Raw genomic sequence first — 22448 nt, 5'->3', positions numbered from 1 at the left:
CAAATAATATGCCAAACACTACAATAATAATAACAAATAATATGTCAAAACTGCATATTAGAATGATTTCATGTAACACTGAAGACTGGGGTAATGGCAGAGAAATGGCAAAATTCTGCCATTACAGGACAAATGATATTTTAGAATATATTAAAATAGAAAACTGTTAAAATGTTATACATAAAAAAAAAAACATTTAGAAATCAACAAAACATTTAAACAGTACTGTACATATAATGCATATATATCCAGTTAAATCAGAATTATTATAAATATTTAATCTTTATCGAAATAAGTTGTAGGACAAAGTCAAACGTGAAAGATATCCTGTGGTGGGAACATCTCCATCCCTTAAATAGTAAACAAATGCACACCTTATCCTATAGTATCCTGTACTTAACCTCTTAACAGCAGTGTCCTAGGCTAGAGCTCCATGGATTCTGTCCAATCCCGTATCATGACACAAGGCCAGGATCTGCCAATAACAGCATGGGTCAGTGTGCATTCAACTAGAGCACAGATTTCATCCATGATAAACATACTTCCAGTAGGGTTCTTTATTTCTGGCTGGAAACAATGGCAGCATATCTAATCCCACGACCCACAAACATACATTTTCAGTTGCACAAAATGTACAGAGAGAGCGAGAGAGAGAGAGAGCGAGAGAGAGAGAGAGAGAGAGAGAGAGAGAAATAAGCTATAGAGCTTAGTCCTTCACCCTCTTCACAGCCCAGCCTCCACATTAATGCCCCCCTGCACAAACACACACACACACACACACACACACACACACACACACACACACACACACACACGCATTCACCTTCCTCTGCAGTCTCATCCAATCAGGATCTCTGTGTGCCCCACAGCTTCCCCTCCCCTTGGCTGCCTACTAAATGGGTTGCCATTAATTAATTATTCTCACTCATCTGGTCCTTGGCATCTCCAGCTGCCTACAAAGGTAGCAATTATATTCAGTGGTGATGAGGATTGTTCTTAGGAAAGACATCTGTCCAGCAGAGCCTCGGCAGGCATCCAAAAGGAGGCATGTGAGGAGAGCTTTGCCATTCAGCAGTACAACTTTGTGAACGCAATACAAGACTCTGATTTAACCGCTACAGCGGGTTTAACAACTCCAGTGATTTTAGCACCAAAGCAGATTTTCACCCAAACACATTCTCTTCAGTGTGCTATTAATTATCATTTCCAAATATACTGCAAAGTAGCAATGCTGCAAATTGGATTTGGTGTTAAAGGTGCCCTGTGCTGTGACTTTTTAAACTATTTTGCTCCAAAAGAAAACAATTAATAAAAAAAAAACACTATAAATAAGCCTTTACAGTAAAAAAAAAAAGCACTGTAAAATATGTTGTAAATTTAAAAACGTACTACTAAAATCAGGCAACACAAAACAAGACCTCAATGCAACATTTCATAAGACCTCAATATATAATCAGGAGCCACGGGTATTTATTTTTTTTATTTTTTTTTTGACTCTCAAAAGTAATGGACGACTTTCATTTTATGAATAACTAAGGATTCTGGTTTCAACTAAACATTTTTTTTACTGTTCTACTGAAGAAAAAAGTCACCTACATTTTGGATGGCCTGACGGTGAGTCATTTAACAGCAGATTTTCATTTTTGAATGAACTATCCCTTTAATTTAATTTAATTTGATGAATGTTTGGATCATTTTACCGCCTCTTATTCAATCATTTTATCCAGTCATTTGAATGTTAAAATATTATGTTTTCAATAGCCAACTTCGGCTGACACTTTCACATACACACTTTGATCATATTTCCAAATGAGAAAATCATTATAACATCAAATTATTAGAAACACAAATGATTAGCTCCCACGTTTTTTATTTGTGAAATGACAGATACAATGTACAAATCGTTTATGAATGACCATTTCTAATTTAATCGGTGCAGCAGTGGCAATAGAGAGCTGATATGCCATCCAATTTGTATTATGAAAAAGTTTGTTCTGTAAAAACTATGTTAAAGGTTGATATTTTTCATCAACCATTTCTGCAAGTTACACTGATGAGACAGTTACTGTCTTTATGAGTGAGTCATTATATGCATAAATCATTCACTCAACTGATTAAAAAAACAAAACAAAAAAAACCACAATGATTCATAGTGATGTTTTGCTAATATGTGAACTGTCCACGGAAAGCACCACAAAGGCCTTCTGATTGGCTAAACAAAAACTGTCTCTGGCCACTTCATATTTACTTCAGAGATGTCTTTTATTTTCTACACACCATTCCTTAAAATGGCTTACAACACCTTTAAAGTTTAAAAACGGTAAAAATTATTTACAGTAAAATGTATTGTTCTGTTAAATATATTCTGTATTTTAATGTTACAATTATGAATTATATCATGCAGTTAAATAATACAAATAATAAAAGTGTAAAAAGGGAATTTCTACAATGTTAAATTGCTACCTGAAAAAAACCCCACAGTAAAAGATACCAAGAAAAATCAGTCCGTGCACTTTTATGAATACATTGTGCATTCTGACATGGTCTGGTGTCACAGGATGAGTGATAGTGCATTCAAATGAACAGTAAGAGAACAGTCATGGTTCCAGGAAATCTGATTAGTGCTGCTGACAGTGGTCTCATCACCAACACAACACTTTACTTATTCATGCTCCACACAAGAAAGCACACACTCCTGTCTCCTAACAAGGGGTAAAACAGATGGCTAGAAAATTATCATTATGATTATTGTAAAATCCAACATCAAAATAATTTTTTAATAAAATGTAGTAATAAAAACATCCAATGCAATGCAAATGAGTATAAGAGGGAAAATTAGAGCACTTGTGTAGGTAGTAGCCTCAAGTCTGTGTGCAATACTTTCATGTTCGCTGTTAAGTTTGGATTTCAGATATTTGAAAAGAGTTAGTAAGATGAAAGATGGCTCTAAAGGGTTAAAGAATCACAGCAGCTCTGTGAAAATACAATCCACATACCAGACATATGAAAGCGAGACCCATGGTGAGCCTTTTAAGTTAAAACAGAATCTGACCAGTGGAAAGACCCGTGAGTTAGGTCCAAAAAAAAAAAAAGTAGGGGAACTGTCCGATTTATTCAGTTGTAGTACAACAAAAATCCTCTTATGAAAGACTTTGTCCAGTGTTCTGTCTTGTCTGAAGCATTTACTGGAAACTGCAGACCTAACCTGTTCAAGTACTGAGATCACTGATGGTTTAAACATGTCTCCAAATGACGATCTGTCACAGAGTCCATGCCCCATTAGCATAAGCATGCAAAATAAGGAAAAAAAATCTTTTTTGTAACTTGGTGGGATTACAAAAGTTTATACATTAACATTAAACAGAGATTAGCGTTCTGTTTGGCTGCCTTTCAAGTACAGAAATTAAATGAAAGAAAAACACGACCAACAGATTAATAAAGAATGATCATACAAATGTTTTACACAAGCAATTAATTACTGTTCATTATAGCAAACTGAGTGTACATTATGAAAATATAATTTGTCATCTGTAAACCTGTGAAATACATTGCATTAAGAGAGGTCAGTCTAAAAGAAGGAGTGAAAAGCAATTTAAGTTATCCATTTTCTCAAAACAGGTGGGTCTACATCAGTCTCTTTGTAAACACACATCAATGATGTCTATAAATGATGTCACAAATAGTAATTACCTACAATATATGACTATATGTTCATAAAAATGCACTTTTAAAATGATAAAAAAGGAAATTTGCACTGGGTCCCAAAATATGCATACTATTTGCACAATACAGTACATTGTTTTAAAATGAGTAGCTACGGAAAACATGATACAATCCAGCACAGAGGTCATATGGTGGCTTTTTCTTAAATAGCGAAGTTCAACAAATACACACAAAGAGGAGAAAAATCACACTGCCTAAGAACAGTAAAGTAGAACTGAGATAAAGGAATAAAACAGATAAATAACATAAGAGTATGACCTACACCCACAAAAAGACACCGCTTTCATCATAAAATAAAAACAAATGACCATTTATAAACAAAGCATTTATGTCTAAGAAAAAATACAGTAGCTGACCAAATCTTCTGCAATGATGTCACAATATGTTTTTGATATCTGGATCCAAGAGTAACCAGACCCAGATTCTGTGTCCTTGTTATTCTTAAATACCTGTATTTAAAAAAAAAGAAAAAAAAGAAAAGAAATCAAATGCTCCATGAGTCATGTGTCCTTTATTGGCTGGCCATTTGATGATCCACGTAACTACAGCATATGTTTCAACTTAAAAGTACTCAAATATAGACTAATCAAGTTCAAGGCACCTTATCTTTGGTAGAACCATGGCCACCTGCATCAGTTCAAAGTTTAGTAGTGTTTTAAAAGCAGGTACTTAGCAGATAGCAATGCATCTGAAGAACTGTCTCTTTGATCATACACAACACTAACGTGTCCACGAGGAAGGCAGAGCAGAAAGGAGTGATAAAGTACGCAAGCGTTAGTAATGCTCTCATGCCTGCATGCTAACAGCTTGATGGCTTTGAAAGGAGGGAACTAGAGAGTACTTTAAGAGAGGAAACTGTGTCCGACTCTTTGATGTGATCAGTAGGTACACACTGTGAGTAGAGGTCACTGTTTGGTTGAGGTTCTAGATCTGGATGCAGAGATGCACTCTCTGTCACTGCGATTGAGCTGGTCTTCTCTTCTCCTTGTTTCAGGTGATACATACAAGGTAGAGTGTCTGGGGAAGCACCAATACTGGAGGGCTTTTCAGGGGGGACATCCAATTTGGGCACTAAGGTGAAACAAGTGGCCTCAGGAAGAGTCAAAGCCACATTGGTCCTGTCCTGAACTAAAGCTCTGGCCCTGCTGGGAGAGCTAAGATCAGCTGGCTCATCTTGGTTCAAAGGCACCAGAAGGGACGTGCCATTCCACTTCAGAGATACTCCGAGATCCTCAGCTTCCATCTTTGGTCTTTTGGTCATTAACTGGTCATCCCGACTCTGCAGTTCTGTGAGCTCCACGTCTCCAGCAGACCTCTTGGTAATGGCTCGCTTGCTCAGGTTCAGTGGGAGGGATTGGTCTTGAGGAATACTGCCATTGGGTTGGGAGGTCTTGCTGAGATCCTGAGCCAGAACTTCAGAAAGTCGCTTGGTGAAGGTGTTCATGTGTGCCGAGCCAAGACGGGTGCGCATCAGTTGATGCAGCTGCAGACTACAGCCAATGTCCAGTGGGAGGATCCTAAGAGGGGGCAGGGGAGCTCTAGTCACGGCGAGTCTTCCGTACTGGGATGAGGCATCTGAACTACACCCTGAACACTGGTGCTGGGGACTCTCAAGAGTCTCAGGCATATGGACTTTGGGCTGATGCACCATAATTGTCTGGTGGGGCGTGGAAGAATCTTGAGGAGTTACCTCGTGAGTACTCGCTCCATTAAGACCCAGACGGGCTCGGAAGAGGTCCAAAGGACACAGTCCTCTAGTGGGACTGAATCCTTCCAAGGAACCACCTGTCAGCAATTTGCAAGGAACTGACAGAAAGGAAGGAGCTTGAGGTTCTACAGTCTCCATCTTCACATCTCGCCCCAACACAGGTTGGTGGGGCACTGGTGTAGAGGATACGAGCGACAGACCTTGGCCATGAGGATGGTTGGTGAGCTTTAGTTCTTGAAAAATAGTCAGTGGCTGGACAATTTCTTGATGGGGTCTTGCTGGTTTCTCTAAGGGAGGTTTGGGGTGCAAGGGCGGTCTTCCAACTCTGCCTTTGGACAGAACCTTGGCATTGCGTTTTCCAGGTGGTCTTCCTCTTTTACGTACAACAACAGCACCATCTTGTGGTGAGGCCTGAAAAAGTAGCACAGAAAAGAAACTTAATTTTCATTCTACTGATATATTTTACATAATAAAATCGGCAATGCTTTCCAGATCTAGTAAGATCTAATATGATAGGTTGCAGTGGTGGGCTTTGAGGGCCAGCAAGGCCTTGTCTGCTGGCCTAAACACTATCAGAATCACTGACTTAGTTTTAATATATTTTTTCCAAGAATGTGTATTAAATTATTCCCAATAGACTATTCTCTTAATTTCTTAGCTTTTCTCTTGGTTGCGCTGCTTCCAGTGGTGTATGTTTATATTACAGCTTTTATCCAATCATATTTCAGCAATCATGTGTTGCCATGGTCAAAGCAATCTGCCTTGGGCCTTCAGAATCAACAGTGCGGGCGCCTGTTGCTTAAAATAAATGGCAATGAAATCGTAGCTTTAACCAATCAGAATTTGAGTTTGCGACACCGGGGCCATCTAGCAGGCGTCCAGTAACGTCTGTATTTTCACATCCTTTGATTGGATGGTCAGAGAGCGTACTAGTAGTCAGAGCTAGCAAGCAGCACACTGTAAATCATTTTTGTAGTTTTCACAGTATTATTACTGTATTCTCAGGTTTCTTACTTTATGCGTTGTGTACAGTATGTTATTGTAGATTTTCAATGCATTCTGGGAAAATATTAGCCTACTGTAAATCTAAATACAGTAGTACTAAATGACCATGAAAAACAGCCAGCTAGTTAGCTGTGCTAACTAGTATTTTCCTCCCGCAGAGCGCTGGCAGACTTGCGGGGAGACTCGTGAAGACGAAAAGCCGTACGAGTATGTTAAATTGTTAGATCAACTTTAAAACACGTTATCGCCCTATTTGTTTTATACTAATGTTATTTGCAAGGTATAAATATGTTTGAGTTCATAAATCTGTAAGAACATCAGGGTGGACTATATTTTTTGTCATTTTATTAGGTTAATGTTGATGCTTCAGCTTAGAGATGATGTATGTGGTGTAGCTGTGGCTGCAGTGAAAGGAGACTTGTTGAATTGTGTTAATTGGGTTTCATTCATTCTCATTACATGAGATACCTATCTGTGATGCAATGCCGTGTTATACTGCATTTCTGTATAATATTGATGGTTTCTATAGCCGTGGTGTCATAATGATGGTATTGAGAGGTCGATTAATTCAGGTAGGACACCAGTGAAGGCCTAGGTTTGAAATGCACTTGCCATCACTGATAACACAAAATCTGAGAGTAAGAGTGCGCGGCTATTTTTTATCAGTCCTGATATCAAACCTTTCTTACAAGTTTTGTTTGAGATTGCTGCACAAATATTTAAATTATTTTTTCTACAGCAGTCTGGCATAACGTATATCAGATAAATGGCACATATGAACAAAGCAAACTGATTTGTCACATCACATGTCAGTGAAGCTGCTCTTCCCGTGTGGCTTAATCGTTTTTAACAATTTTATTCAGAGTACTTACATGCAACGAATCAAAAGGATCAGCATTTCTCTTTTCTTGTGCTACAGACAAGTAAAATCCTTACCTGGTTGGTAACTGCATTGTTTTTTGTTTTGATGATAGTGGGTGAGACAAATGTAGCTCTAGGCTTGCCAAGTTCTGTGTTTTCTCCTCTTACATGCAGTTCATAAGGGAGCATCAGCCTAGAATTGATCGACAGAGAAAATGATAAATCAGTTGAAAGAAGCCCTTTAATACAGCAGGAATAAAATGTTGCTGTAATCAGAGCCTCACACTCACCTTTCATAATGCCGCCTGGTGCAGGTGGCAGCGCTGGTGCTGCCTGGGCTTCCACCCAACTCATTGTACACGATCTTCCACAAACGATGCGATGTCACCTGCAGGTGATGGGGAGGACAATTACTCCCACTTACACTACTGAGATCACCGCTATCACTTTCATTCTGTTATGATGCATTACAGCTTACTCAGCAGGGCCAAGTAATGAAACGACATGATAAACTTACCCTCTCATAGCCCCCCAGCCTTTTTACAACTGAATACATGAGGAAGAGATCAACTGTGGACAAATAGTAAGACAGCTTGGTTAATTATTTAGTTAAGTTAGAAAAAAAATTACATAGAAGTGATTCTAGTAAGTGACTGGTGCTCAGTTTCTGCTAAATTTCCACATGTAAAAGCAGTCATATATACATACTCTTTTTGAAACCCAGGTTGGGAACTTTGCTTATAGGGGAACCCCTGCGCTCCATAAAGAAATACAGCTGATCCAGGAAGAGCTGCTCCTCTGGATGTGGGAGCCAGTTCCCATCCCAATGCATCTCCACACTGCCCATCACATTCTCCTACAGGAATCAGTTAGAACACATTAGAAGGTCTTTCTTTCAATAAATGCTAAATAGGAACATTATGGTGTGGTCACGTTAGAGAAAAAAGTCCATTGTCTATTGTCAGTTTTGTAGTGAAATATGAAGCACAATTCCTCCCATTCAAACCAAGCAGCTTTCTGTTGGTCAGTGCAGTGAATCAGTGTGTCCAACTTGAAGCCGTTGCGAAATCTGCGTTGGGAAATATTTTACTTTGACGCAAAATTCCAAACTGAATGGATTTCTTTTGAAATGAGTGGATATCACCTGTGAAAATTTGCTCCCATTGAACACTTTTATAGACAATGCAAAAACTTTTCAATGTAGACTTACCATAAGCATGAAATTGCTAAGCTACGGTATATACTTGTGTACAGGCCACAGGCAATTGTAATTTTAACTTTTAAAATGATACTACCCAGCAAGCAGGGTTGTTTTGGCAATGTTAGCTATTTTAATTTTAATTGTATATGCTTGTATTTATATATTTTAAAACACACACAAAAATACAAATTTGGTTTCATAAAAGTAGCTGTCTTACTACTTAGCCTTGTACCTTTTCTGTTTTTCTGGTCCCTTTAATAATATAATATAATATAATATAATATAATATAATATAATGCACAAGATTATGACCAAAGAAGGTGACAGTAAAGAGACAAAAAGACACAAATGGTGTGAAAGGAAGTCAAGACATCAAAGTAAAACAAAACAGGAAGCACACAGTGACGTCACAGTACACTTTTCACCATTTGTTTAAAATCTTAAAACATCCTGTTTAGCCATCAGAAATGTATTCCATAAAGATGCTTGTAGATCAAATTGTGTTGCAAACTCCACAGCATACCTTCATCCTTTCCATCCATGACTCTGATAAATGGTTATGGTTTTGCTGATCAGCACCTTTGCCATCCCTGCCCTTTCTTTTACGAGGTCGCCCCTTCAGACTGAGAGAGGAGCATCCTGGGACAGAAACGTATAGCATCCTTAGGGCAACAGTACTCCACTTTTTTCCTCATGACATTTGTAATCTCATTTTACAAAAAGTCTCATTTGACTTTAAGTAGTGTGGACATTATTAAAGTACAACGATTGCAACCAAGAAAGCAACCAGTTCGAGCATTTAGTTGAGTTAAAATTCAAATCAAAGAATATACACTACATATTGGAGTTGTCACAATACCAAAATTTTATAATAAATACAACTACAAGTGAAATTACACTTTTCTCAATGCCAATAACAAGGTATTAAACACTATTGAATGCACTCATTTTTAGTCAAATATTAATATAAATGAATTCAAATAAAAATATCATGTAGCCTTTAAGTATTTCTCAATTAAGTAAAGACTCCTTCAAATATTTTATGCAATTATTCAATTAAAGGTAATAGCATAGCAAGTAACAAATAAATCAATTAGTGAACAGATAAAAACAACAGATTTTTAACAAATCACAGTCTACTAAAGAAAACTTCTATCACAACTTAAAGGTCTTCTATCAACATAACTTAAGTGACATTACTTAAGATAACATGAAGTGACATTACATGCCTAAATTTTGGACCCTGTGTACACTGTATTGTAACACCCAAGTTATATATTAGTCATTTCGAATGTCTTTCATTTAAATAATAAATGTTTGACAACTGAATTAGCCTGCCAAATCACAACAAAGTTTATAGTCACAATCCAACAAGAGTGTAGTACTCACCAAGCTGTGTCAGAATGCTAGCATTGCTGTCTAGAGTAGGGTGGTTGAAAGTATCCCGGCAGTAGAGGACTCGTGTGTTGTGAAGGGCCACTTTTATCCCCCCTAGAGCCAGCAGGTGAGGGTCCTGCAGACTAGGGGAAATAGCCTGATCTGGGACACGTCTTTGAAGGGAACGAAAGCGGCAGTACTGGGGGTAACTGAGAACCTTAACCTTCTGCTGTAATACTAGAGGCTCATCTGCAAGAAATCACAAAACAAAAGTGTCAGTCCATACATTTAGGAACAATTTATTTGCTGTAAAATAATGATCAACACCATCACCATCAGATCAGCTGTCATGCTCTAATGCAAATTAAATTAATAATAACTATATATTGAAATACCATGAAAATATGACCACTACAATCTCCGGGCTCAGCTGCATTATCAGACTTCAGGGTTGTTATATTTGCAAAATACTATAAACAAGGAAATTGTATGTAAGCTGAACCACCTGAAATGTCAAGTAGTGCTCTGACCTTTCAATAAAATACATTCTATTTTTTTTTATTTTAAAAATGGTAAACTTTTCTCTCGATATCGCCCAAAACCCCTGCAGTTCCAGTATGAACCGCTAGGGGCATGGGAATATCAGGACCGGGAAACTGATCTAATGCTGCTTTCAAGCCTGATTTACACCTTTGGTTCTAACATGCTTCTTACACCAATGTGATGTGTTTAGTTGAGTTTAGGATGAAAAACAGACACAATAGGCAATTTTTATTCTCACTATTCACTTCTTAACAAAAGCCCTTAAACAGTACTAGTTTCATAAGAAGATAAGTCAAGATGTACTTTGTCTGAATCAGTAGGTGCGTTTACATGGAGCACTGTATTCTGATTATAATCGGTTTAAAAGTCCAATCTGAATGAAAATGCTCAATGTAAACACCTCATTCGGAATAAAAAAGCCCAAACCATCTGAAATTTCAATCGGGTTGAGAAGGGTAGGATAAACCTTTTTATCCCACCCTTCTCCTTTTGCAGTGTGCGCATGTCAAAAGATCAAACTCGATCTGAAGCTTCTGACATAAATCAACCCGATCGCTTTATATAGCGTTCATGTAAATGCTATGTTCGGATTCATCAGTCGGAATGATTTCATTCTGACTGAAACAAAAAGTGTCCATGTAAACATGGCTAGTGTTAGTTATGGTTAGGTAAAACTAAAACTATTAATTTTTTTCATGAATTGAAATAAAGCTGAAATATAATTAAAAAACTAGAAATGTTACAACTAATTGACATAAGTTTAAGCTGAAGTACTAAAATTACTAAAAATGTAAATAAATAAATAAAGCTAAAGAGAAATACTATATTATATACTATTATTATAGCCTACTATAGTAGTATGTAAATAATACTAATAGTATGTAAATAATACTAGTATAACTGGTCTACATCAAACATGAATGCACTTTTTTTTTCTCCTCAAAAAGTCCAGTCAAAATTCTAAATTCACACACACATTTCAGGATTTTTCATCAGTTTCTCACCCTCCCTCTTCGTTTTTCCTTCCTGTGGATAACTAGCATCTTGTGACCCATCAGACTTCTGAGAGCCATGAATGTTTTGACTGCTGCGCTTCCACTGTGGCGGTTCCTGACAAGTCCACTTCACCAGATCCTCCACTCTGACCACAATCTTTTTTGATACAGCGAGGACTTCATCCTGCATGCAGAAACGCATATAAACACCAAGCAAATGTCTATAAAACAAAACTACAAATCTTATACGTCCATATGAGCTTGCAGGCAGGACCAGGTTTTGCTTAATGGCCTGAAATATTTTAACAACTTCAGTGAATGCTATAGAGAAGCCTCTCCCTTTTTCCTATGTTATACTAGTTAACAATAGGACAGTAGTCACCTCGGGCAAAAACAACCAACTCAAACTGCTTTTAAAAAAAAGGGGGGGTAAAAGCCCAGTTGAGATTTAGATGCTTATTGCAACATTCTCACATTCAACTGTTTACAATGGAAACTGTGAAAAGCTTTAGGATATCTCTTTAGTCATTTATTTTGCTATAAAAAGGGATCTTGTTGTAAACACATTATTAATAAGTAAAATATTACAAGGGACATTGAAGCTTTGTTTAAAATTAGGGCTGTGCGATATTGGAAAAAAAAGCGATATGCGATACCTTGTTAAAAAATGCGATATTCGATATGCGATACGATATTGCTTAAAGTGTGAAAAATCAATATAAATTATATTTTCAAATATTTAAAAATGAAAATGATATAAGCAATTTGTTTCACATTCTTTCTTGGAAAAGAAAGAATCACTACAACTTCAGAAAGTGACCAGCAGTGTTTTAGCAGTACATAAAAAGTAATGTCACAAATCAGAAAATGTAACTTTAACATCAATGTGAACATACAAACAAAAAAATGAATGACACTAATTTTATATCATTGTGACTTTGCTTTCCATACACTTTAAAGAGATAGTTCACCCAAAAATGGAAATTTGATGTTTATCTGCTTACCCCCAGGGCATCCAAGATGTAGGTGACTTTGTTTCTTCAGTAGAACACAAACGAAGATTTTGAACTCAAACCGTTGCAGTCTATCAGTCTTATAATGTAAGTGGATGGGAATCACGGCTTTGGGAGTAAAAAAAAAAAAACACAAACAAAACCAAATTAAACCATGCGGCTCGTGACGATACACTGATGTGAAAAGACACAAAACGATCGGTCTGTGCAAGAAACTGAACAGTATTTATATAGTTTTTTACCTCTGATTTTCACCGCAATGCCTGAACTGTCCTGAGCGCCTTCGCGTCTTCTTCTTCAGCCTGCGCGTGAGGCGTCCCGACTGCACGGATCCAGTATAATGATATATATCCGATTTCTTTCTCAGCTGTTTACATTCATTTAAAACATAACTGACTGCGTTTATGAGAATGATCGTCGAGACGGGTACTATTGACATAATTCTGTGTGTATGTGTCTCTTCAAACATAAGGAGGAGATGCGAAAGACGAATCAACTTGGTGTTCGCGCGCCGTCTGAAACGCATATCTGTGTGTGTGCGCGCTTTGCACGTGTGCGGCAGAACTGAAGATACGCTGTGCGAGATGCGCCTTGTGCGCGTGCTTCAGGTGTGAGTCAGACAGCAAGACGAGATGGCAAAGAGTTGTTTTCTGCAACTTATTGCACTTAGTAACTCTTTGTAACGTCAAGCTATTCTCTGCTATATGCATCGAACTAAAACTTTGACCTTTTGCAACGTTTTGATTTAAGCAGCCTATTATTAAAATGATTCAGATATCGCACGCCGTTGTGATATGCATATTGCGATATTAACATTTGCGATATTTCGATATATCGTGCAGCCCTATTTAAAATGCTTTCCAGTTTAGGCATGGCTACCTTATACAGCAAAAGAATTTCATTTTCAAATGATGGTAATTGAAGGGAGTCTTGATACTTTTGGTCAGCATATGGCTGTCGTAACAAACTATAAAAGCGCTAGTTTATGTTCATTACTAATTCAAGCACTCTTCAACATTTTACAAGCGTTTAGAGTAACATTATTTATGATTGAAGTAACAAACTCTTATTATTACTAGTTAAATCATTTAACAGCAGTTTTTCATTTGCACAAAACAGAAAAAGGGATTGGATTTTACATGATCCCTTTTGTGTGTCATGCTCAGGCCATGTTCAAGAGACAATACACAGGTAATATGGAAAACATAAGAAATGCAATGCTGTGCATGTGTGTGTCCCCTGACAAAATTAAGCATTATTACATAAATTAAATATATTACAGATAAATAAAATGTATTTTGCATTATTTATAAATTATTATTATTACCTATTTATATTTTAACATATCTAAAATAACTTTTACAGGCCAAAGTTTTTCTTATAGAGCTTTGTTGTACTGTAAACTACTCTGTTCTTGGCAAGAACATAGCCTTTGGAAATAACTCTTATAATAATATCAACTCTTATAACAATAACAACAATATCAATGTTAAAAACAGTTTTTGCTGCTTAATATTTTTGTCAAATTAATATTTTTTTATCTTTTATGAATAAAAAGTTTAAAATGGCAGGATGTATTTCAAATGCAAATCTTTTGTGACATCATAGATGTCTTCACCGTCAATCTTTGATCAACGTAATGCGCGCATATCATAGTTTTCACAAAAAAAAGACTAAGCAGCAAAAAAACGTTTAACATTAATAATAAGAAATTATTCTTGAAGGATCATGTGACACTGAAGACTGAATTAATGGCTGCTGAAACTCCAGCTTTGCCACGACAGGAATAAATTATATTTATATTTCTACTAAAACAGAAAACAGTTTTAAAAATTGTAATAATATTTCACAATAATACAGTTTTTACTGTATTTTTCATCAAATAAATGCAGCCTTGATGAGCATCAGAGACTTCTTTCAAAAACATTAAAATATTTTACTTATTCCAAACTTTTAACTCTATTGTGGTACTGACCATACATACACTGCCCTCATAAAATATCTAATCAAATTAATTGAGTTTCTTTCAGATTATTTGAATCTCCATAAGTCTTTTGCTTTATTTATGGCTTTATGTTACTATTTATGTTTTTTATTATTTATTTTTATTAACACACAACTGCAAAATGTTAAACTATTAATATATATATTTATTTTTTAGCAACAATGGCTATATTCATGACAATATTAACTATTATTAATATATATAAAATGGTGTGTATATCTACATTCAAGATGGTATCATGGTAACATACAGCATACAGTAATCTGGTGCTCATGGATGGATCTATGCACTCGTTTCCTTTAACCAAAGATTATTTATGTTGCTTTTCCCAGCTCTCACCTCTCCGTGCTCTACTGCTCTGCCCTTCGGTGTGTCCTCAGGTAAGAAGTAGAGTCTAGAACTGGCCAGCAGGCGGCGTTGCGTCTGATCTTCCCACAGCAATGTGACCTCTGCTATACACACCGGCTCCTGGGGGCCACAGCGCATGAAGTAGAACTCCCCAAGCTTCCAAACCAGCGTTGGTCCCCCAGATGCTTGCTTGCAACCCACTGACTTATAAAAGGCAAAAGACCCTCGAAGGCAGCTGGGTGCACCTAACCACTGTTTAAGACAAGAGCAAATAGGTTAGAAAATAATGTTTGAGATAATGTGCACATATGAAAACAACAGAATAAAGTCACCCACATATGGCTTTTTTGCAGCTGTGTGAGAAAATGACACATTTGCTTAGAATACTGAGTCAGAGCACAAAAATGATAGGTTACACAAGTTCACAAGCATTAAAACCAGACTATGGTTAAAAAAAACAACTTATCAATTCATACAGTTGATTTGGAATTTGCTCCTTTGCACATATTTTAAGCAAATAGAAATGCTGTCATTACACAAACATTCAATAACAGTCAAAGCTCTAGAAGAAAACGTATGCATACGAACTATGAAGCTCAAATACACACATGCAAACACCCTTCACATGATTCAAATTATCTGTCTGAGCTGTAAGCATTGCAATCTTCTCAAACCAGCTGAGCGGTAGGAAAAATATTCTGTATTTTATCAGTGTTTTTGCTCAAATCGGAGGCAAAAAATTCCCAAAACATAATATACAGTAGGGGCAAATTACACAGGAACTAATCATTCACATAACCTACTCAGAATTGCTTGGTCCTTGTTGGTTTCCATGGTTGAAAACACATTCCAGTGTATTAATCTACTTGGGAATGGCCTGATAGCAGCGGAAAAACAAAGATAATAAACAAAATGGGGGTGACAAAATGTGGTTTTCTGCTATCAAATATAAAAACTAACTATAACCAGCTAAAATGGACAATAAATGTGACTCACTGAAGGCTACACTGAATATCACAAAAAAATATACTTTTAGAATTTGAAATTATAATTAATTAAATATTTAAAGAAACATGTATATACATATGAAGACTGATTTATTTATCTCAAACATACCATAGATAATTCAGTTGATAAAAATTACAATTTTTGGTTAAAAGCATGAATGTATGTGGTTTAATATATTCTTTATTTTAATAACATTAAAATGTCTTAATACTAGTGTTATTGTTTTAATATCTTATTAATATATAATAAGATATTGTTACTGTACTACTAAAATATCTCATAAAATAAACAATAAAACAAACAGATAAAATACTTAAAGCTATAAATAATACTAAAGGCTAACGGGATTTCAATTAATTCACTGGAAAATATATATTTTATGAGGGTAGTGTATGTATGGATAATATATACACTAACGGACAAAAGTTTGGGATCAGTAAGACTTGTAATGTTTTTTTAAAGAAGTCTCTTATGCTCATCAAGGCTGCATTTATTTGATCAAAAATACAGAAACAAAAACAGTAATCTTGCAAAATGTTATTACAATATAAAATAATGGTTTCTATTTTAATATACTTTAAAATATTATTCATTTCTGTGATGCAAACTGAATTTCCATCAGGCATTACTTCAGTCTAAAGTGTCACATGATCCTTCAGAAATCATTCTAATAAGCTGATTTATTATCAGTGCTGGAAACTGTTGTGCTGCTTAATATGTTTTTGGAACATATGATACTTTTTTTCAGGATTCTTTGATGAATAAAAAGTTAAAAAGAAGAGCATTTATTTAAAATAGAAATCTTTTCTAACAATATACACTATCGTTCAAAAGTTAGGGGTCAGTAAATGCATTTCTTTATTTTTTGAAAGAAATTAAAACTTTTATCTTATTTTATATTGTAATAACATTTTGCAAGATTACTGTTTTTTTGTTAAAATAAATGCAGCCTTGATGAGCATAAGAGACTTCCTTAAAAAAATATTACAAGTCTTCCTGATCCCAAACGTTTGAGCGGTAGTGTATATTAGATTATAATATTACATATAATTTGTTATTAATATTTGAACTATAAACTATACAATTATTACAACTAAAAACAATACAATTATAAATTATTATTTGTTTTTATGTCAGCACCAAAGGCTACTTCCATTGCAAAAACAGAGTAATATGACAAATGATTAAGAAATAAGCTCTTAGAGCACTGAAATAACTTAAATCTATACAAGATCTTTCCGTTTTCGTTGTTATTAATATGTTGTTTACATTTCATATATTAAAATATTAAAATAAATGCAGCCTTGATGAGCATAAGAGACTTCCTTAAAAAAATATTACAAGTCTTCCTGATCCCAAACGTTTGAGCGGTAGTGTATATTAGATTATAATATTACATATAATTTGTTATTAATATTTGAACTATAAACTATACAATTATTACAACTAAAAACAATACAATTATAAATTATTATTTGTTTTTATGTCAGCACCAAAGGCTACTTCCATTGCAAAAACAGAGTAATATGACAAATGATTAAGAAATAAGCTCTTAGAGCACTGAAATAACTTAAATCTATACAAGATCTTTCCGTTTTCGTTGTTATTAATATGTTGTTTACATTTAATATATTAAACGTCATAAATAGATTATAAACAATGCAATATGCACATGTAAATTATTTCATTTATCCGTAATATATGTATTTTGTAAAGGGACCTGATCCGCACATGCACAGCATTGTATGTCATATGTTTTCCATAGTAATAGTGTACTACTGCCTCTTAAAAGTGGCCTGAGATATTCACAGTACTTTAACTTAACATGTCAATCACAGGACGTGTTCACGAGGTAATAATACACAGTCATGAGTCACTCACCCCTCGCCCCACCCCCACCGGTAACCCGAATATTCACCGAAAAACCGACCAATCAGAAGCCACAACATTCCGCGTCCACATGTCGAGCGCCTACTGGTAAAAAAAGAGAACTAGACTTACAGTTAAACCACATACACATCTGTGACTGTCAACTTTTTACTTGATGTACTCCAACAAACACCAAAAGGAATATATCATCCCAATTCTAAACACACGGAGAGCTTGAGAACGATTTAGAAAGGCAAAAACATAATAACAAATATGACCATAGAGCTTTTACTGTGCCCAAAATTGTTTATATTTATTAGTATGCAAAATGAAAATATGCTCATATTAGACTTACTGACGATAAAAATGTTTATATTTTATATACAATAATTTATATAACAACAGTGATAAACAACATCCTCAATCCGGGTGCTTTGTGAGGCTTAATAATACTGGTATTCATTCAATACGCGCAATAACAGATTTTAGGCAACTTCCTACTGCCACATACATAAAAGTCTCATAGGCTATCATTTCAAAAATGTACTGCTATAGCCTAGCATTTCTAGCCAACACGAAAATCTCATATTAATATTAAAAGCCACGAAACAACTAAACGATATTTCGTTACATTGACTAAACACAACATTTTAAATATAATATCACGGCTCATACAACGACAAAATAGCTTAAGCATGATGAAAAAAAACTTCGTAGTCTCAAAAAAACAGCAGCTCCACCAAGTTTACCTCTTCCTACAAGTTTCATTACCACGTCATTTTAAAATCATGCTTAATTTTCGCGAGATTTTATCGAAAAATGTGTCGACAGATTGTGAATAAAAGCAATACAGCTTTCCCTTTAAAATCGCGGACTGGATTCATATCGTTTTTAATAGAAAATAAAACAAAATCTGTTTGGCAAATGCGAAATGTGGGGGTGGGGGGGCAAGAGGGAGAATCTAGGCAGTCAACACGATACACAAAGAAATTAATCATTAACGAAAAAAACAGAAATATTAAAAGCAGGCGTTCTTGATATAACAATACATTTTTTATATATAAAACCAATACAGCATCGAGGAAATTTCAAATACATTTAAAAACCAATAAAAGTTTCTCGTCGAAATACGAGACAATATTTTCAAGTCTTCGTTGGCTTGATTGGATAGGAATCAATTCGTTATTTTAGCGAACTTCAAATATTACGACGTGTCGAGGGAGCCTCGATTAACAAATAACGATTTTAATTGTCAAAAATAAAGGAGCAAATTTCAAGCTCGCGCGGAGACCGCCTCGAGCTGCAGCAAAGTAACAATTTAAAGTTGTAATTCAGTTTACCTGTATCGTACTCTGCTCCATTGCAACTCAACATTCCCTGATCACTCTCTCGATCCCCCCTATCAAGTTACACAGCCGGGTACTAACAGCACCGGCACACACATAAACGTAGCTGAAGAAAAGCTAGTGCTTTTTTGTGAAAATAGGGCAGGATCTAGGTGTGGCTTAACTCTATTTGCCAAAAGAACTTTAATATATGTTGTGCATTGTACATTAAATTGCTTGTGGAAACATGCTCGCTGGTTAATTCAATCCAGTGACTAACAACGATCATTAAATACAACACAATTTCAATATGGAGCCCTGAAATCAGCATTTCAAGACCAAATCTATATCTACAGCACAGAGCATGCATGTTGATTTTGAATGAAATAGTGAACACCTAAAGATTTACATTACTAGTGTATCGTGAAATATTTATAATTTTTTAGCGTTATTTATTTATTTATTTATTTTAAATAGTAGGCTACAATAGCAGGAGCTTTCCTCTAAAATATACATTTTCCAACTGTAAACACCAGTCTTGTTGGCCAGCACAGTCGTTTCATGGAACAATTAGACGAGTCCGTTTTTAAATGTAAAATAGATATTAAAATATTGATTTAATAAACAATATAGAATTAATGTATTTAGTTCTCCAGCAGGGGGAGTGTGCACGTGACCATTTCCACCAGACAACGGCTGTGACATTTCATTTTTTCCTGCTCTTGAACTGCATGAAAACATGGTTGACTCGTGGTTGTCTGTATATGGAAGATGTATTGGAAGAGAGCTGAACTGGATGATGACATCACTGAATCATCAATGAACTGGCTTTAGCTGGAAAAATGACTCTTTGTTATTGTCTTGCATTATTGACAAACTATTTTCCTGTTTGACACTGTAAAGCTGCTTTGACACAATCAGTATAAAGCGCTATACAAATAAAGGTGACTTAAGGCTGTAAGACAAAATATCCCCATATTAGTAATTTATTTAAAGATATTTAACAATTTGATATTAAACATAACATTAGTGGCAGGAAGCCCAGCTAGGAGGGCAACAAACAAATACAAGCTTTACAATATTGATTGCAAATACTATTGAGAATTTGATTCTTTCCCATAGTTGGAGGCATGTGCAGAACAAATGTCCCCCATCAGTCCTGAGATGATATGTGACAGCAGGAGGTCACACCACCGTTGCAAAAAGTCTCTTGCATCTTTATTCTTCCGGGTCGTTGTAGAATGTCTGGTGCATATGAAGCAACTGGATATAGTTTTTCTATTCACAAACCTTAATTTCCCCACTAATTATGTGAAAGGTATTGGTAACCAGTGTTGGGGAAAGTTACTTTTAAAAGTAATGCATTACAATATTGCGTTACTCCCTAAAAAATGTAACTAATTACGTTACTTAGTTACTTTTTATGGAAAGTAATGCATTACAATATTGCGTTACTCCCTAAAAAATGTAACTAATTACGTTACTTAGTTACTTTTTATGGAAAGTAATGCATTACGTTACTTTTGAGTTACTTTTTAAATCTGGGCAGGGCTTGCTTGTTTGTTTTTAATATAAAAAAGTTCTTCTTTTACAAACATAAAAGCCCTTTCATAAGAAAAGTGAAATGAATATGCCTCAGGCTACAGTAGAGGGCGCAGCGCAAACAAATTGCATGAAGAATATGACGCAGGAGAAGAAAGTTCAACACTATTCAGCAATAACTAAAATCAAACACAAATGTGTCATTTTTGATTATTAGTATGGTTAAATTGGATCATCGAAGGTCAGTAGCAAAGACATTGGTTAATAAAATGGGATTAAATACATAAATGATATTTGTCTTATTTAACATATTTAATTATTGCAGGTTTGTATAATATTCTGAGTTTGCATTTGACTGTTTTTATTCATTTTGAGGAATACTAAATCTGTTTTTGTGCAGGTGAGAGGATCTGATTACGTAACTCACGTTACTTGTAATGCATTACCCCCAACGCTGTTGGTAACACTTTATTTTAGGGTCTCTTAACTAGTTGCTTATTAGCATGCATATTACTAGAATATTAGCCATTTATTAGTACTAATTAAGCACATATTAATGCCTTATTCTACATGACCTTATTCAACATCCCTAATGAGTTGATGGGCACCATTGACTTCCATAATATTTTTTTTTTCCTACTATGGAAGTCAATGGTGCCCATCAACTGTTCGGACACCAACATTTTTCAAAATATCTTCTTTTGTGTTCAACAGAAGAAAGAAACTCATACAGATCTGGAACAAGTGGAGGGCGAGCAAATGATGACAGAATTTTCATTTAATAAGACATCAAAAAGACTTACTAGAGTGTATCAGGAGGACCGATTATTAGCACTTCCCATCTGTAGAGGTCATTATCATCTATCAAACCGGCTGAGAAACCTTCCACTGGATTTTTATTCAGTTCTGTCAGGAAAATAGGACATGAAGATACTGATTAGCCACTTTATATGACAAAGTGAAAGGCAAATGTGGCATTTGTGGTTTCACATGGGTGTTGACAGAACGGCCTACAACCACGGTTGCAAAACCAAAACTGTTTTCACATCTGTGCAGCATTTCAGACAAGAAATGAACAATTTGCCTTTTTGTTATCAGATCAACCAACTGAGTCAGAAGCCAAAGAACATTGGCCTATCGGTGTATCTCGTCTCAGACACTCTGTCTGAACTTCTGTGTTCTTACAAAAGAGAGCAAAACAAAATCACTGGACCACCTTGTTGACAAAAACAAGCTGACAGCTGGGTGATCCAGTCATATAGATGTGTCACTTTTATGAGCACATGAATCATTAAGACAGTCTTGTATTCTTACTAAGCGCCTCTACTCTGCAACACAACACGACAAGACAGTCTTTTACTGCTGTTTGGCTCTTAATAAATAACTCAATTTAAACCACATTTACAACAAACCTAATCTCAATGCTAAAGCACTGATTCATGTTTTTATTGCAAAGCCGCACAATTACTCTAAAGAGCCCGTCACACCAATGACAATAACTATAAAGTTTTAGCAAACGTTGCAGTTCTAGAAGAATAAATCCACATCACAACCACAATGACACAGTGAAACAATATCACTGAAAAAAACAATTATTCCAGCTGATGCATAATATAAACATTGACAACCAATCAGAATCAACCCCAATTTAAAGAGCTTGAGCATTTAAAGTGGCAGAAGGCATAACTGCAGTGTGCACTTGTAATTAACAAAACATTATTGCAGACACTTGTATAGTTATCGTTCTTGGTGTGAACAGGCCTTCACTTTCGACTTACGAAGTTAAGATCTCACAAGTTGTGCCTACATTTTTCTGGCCCGTATCTTTACAATCCAGCATAAATGGATGTTGTGAGGCGTTTGTTCCCTCAGAGGGTTCGCTGAGTTTAGAACAAGGCCGATGAGTTCACCATGCTGGTCCTGCT

At 35.6% G+C, this 22448-nt stretch overlaps 1 protein-coding gene across 1 annotated transcript; it reads right to left on the bottom strand.

Moving 5' to 3' along the window:
• Positions 1-4214: 4214 nt before the first annotated feature.
• On the bottom strand, positions 4215-19113 carry LOC107697371 (AT-rich interactive domain-containing protein 5B-like). Its single transcript, XM_016498142.1, has 10 exons — positions 18997-19113; positions 14771-15031; positions 11423-11597; positions 9888-10124; positions 9022-9137; positions 8006-8153; positions 7815-7867; positions 7588-7685; positions 7373-7490; positions 4215-5842 (listed from the first exon to the last, which is right to left on the bottom strand). The coding sequence occupies exons 1-10, from the start codon at positions 19015-19017 to the stop codon at positions 4523-4525; spliced, it is 2547 nt and encodes an 848-aa protein (XP_016353628.1). The 5' UTR covers positions 19018-19113; the 3' UTR covers positions 4215-4522.
• Positions 19114-22448: the final 3335 nt, after the last annotated feature.

This window comes from Sinocyclocheilus anshuiensis, unplaced genomic scaffold, assembly GCF_001515605.1.
Source record: "Sinocyclocheilus anshuiensis isolate Anshui unplaced genomic scaffold, SAMN03320099.WGS_v1.1 scaffold1095, whole genome shotgun sequence".
In the NCBI taxonomy this organism is placed as follows: Eukaryota; Metazoa; Chordata; class Actinopteri; order Cypriniformes; family Cyprinidae; genus Sinocyclocheilus; species Sinocyclocheilus anshuiensis.
Note: the sequence above shows the minus strand (reverse complement) of the source record. Positions and strands in the feature narration are given on the sequence as shown.

Coding starts and splice junctions, on each gene's coding strand:
- LOC107697371 (XM_016498142.1), bottom strand. CDS start 19,017: ATGGAGCAGAGTACGATACAG. Junction 9,138..9,887: donor TAGCATTCTGACACAGCTTG/GTGAGTACTACA, acceptor TTTCTGTCCCAG/GATGCTCCTCTCTCAGTCTG. Junction 7,491..7,587: donor ACCAGGCGGCATTATGAAAG/GTGAGTGTGAGG, acceptor GATCAATTCTAG/GCTGATGCTCCCTTATGAAC.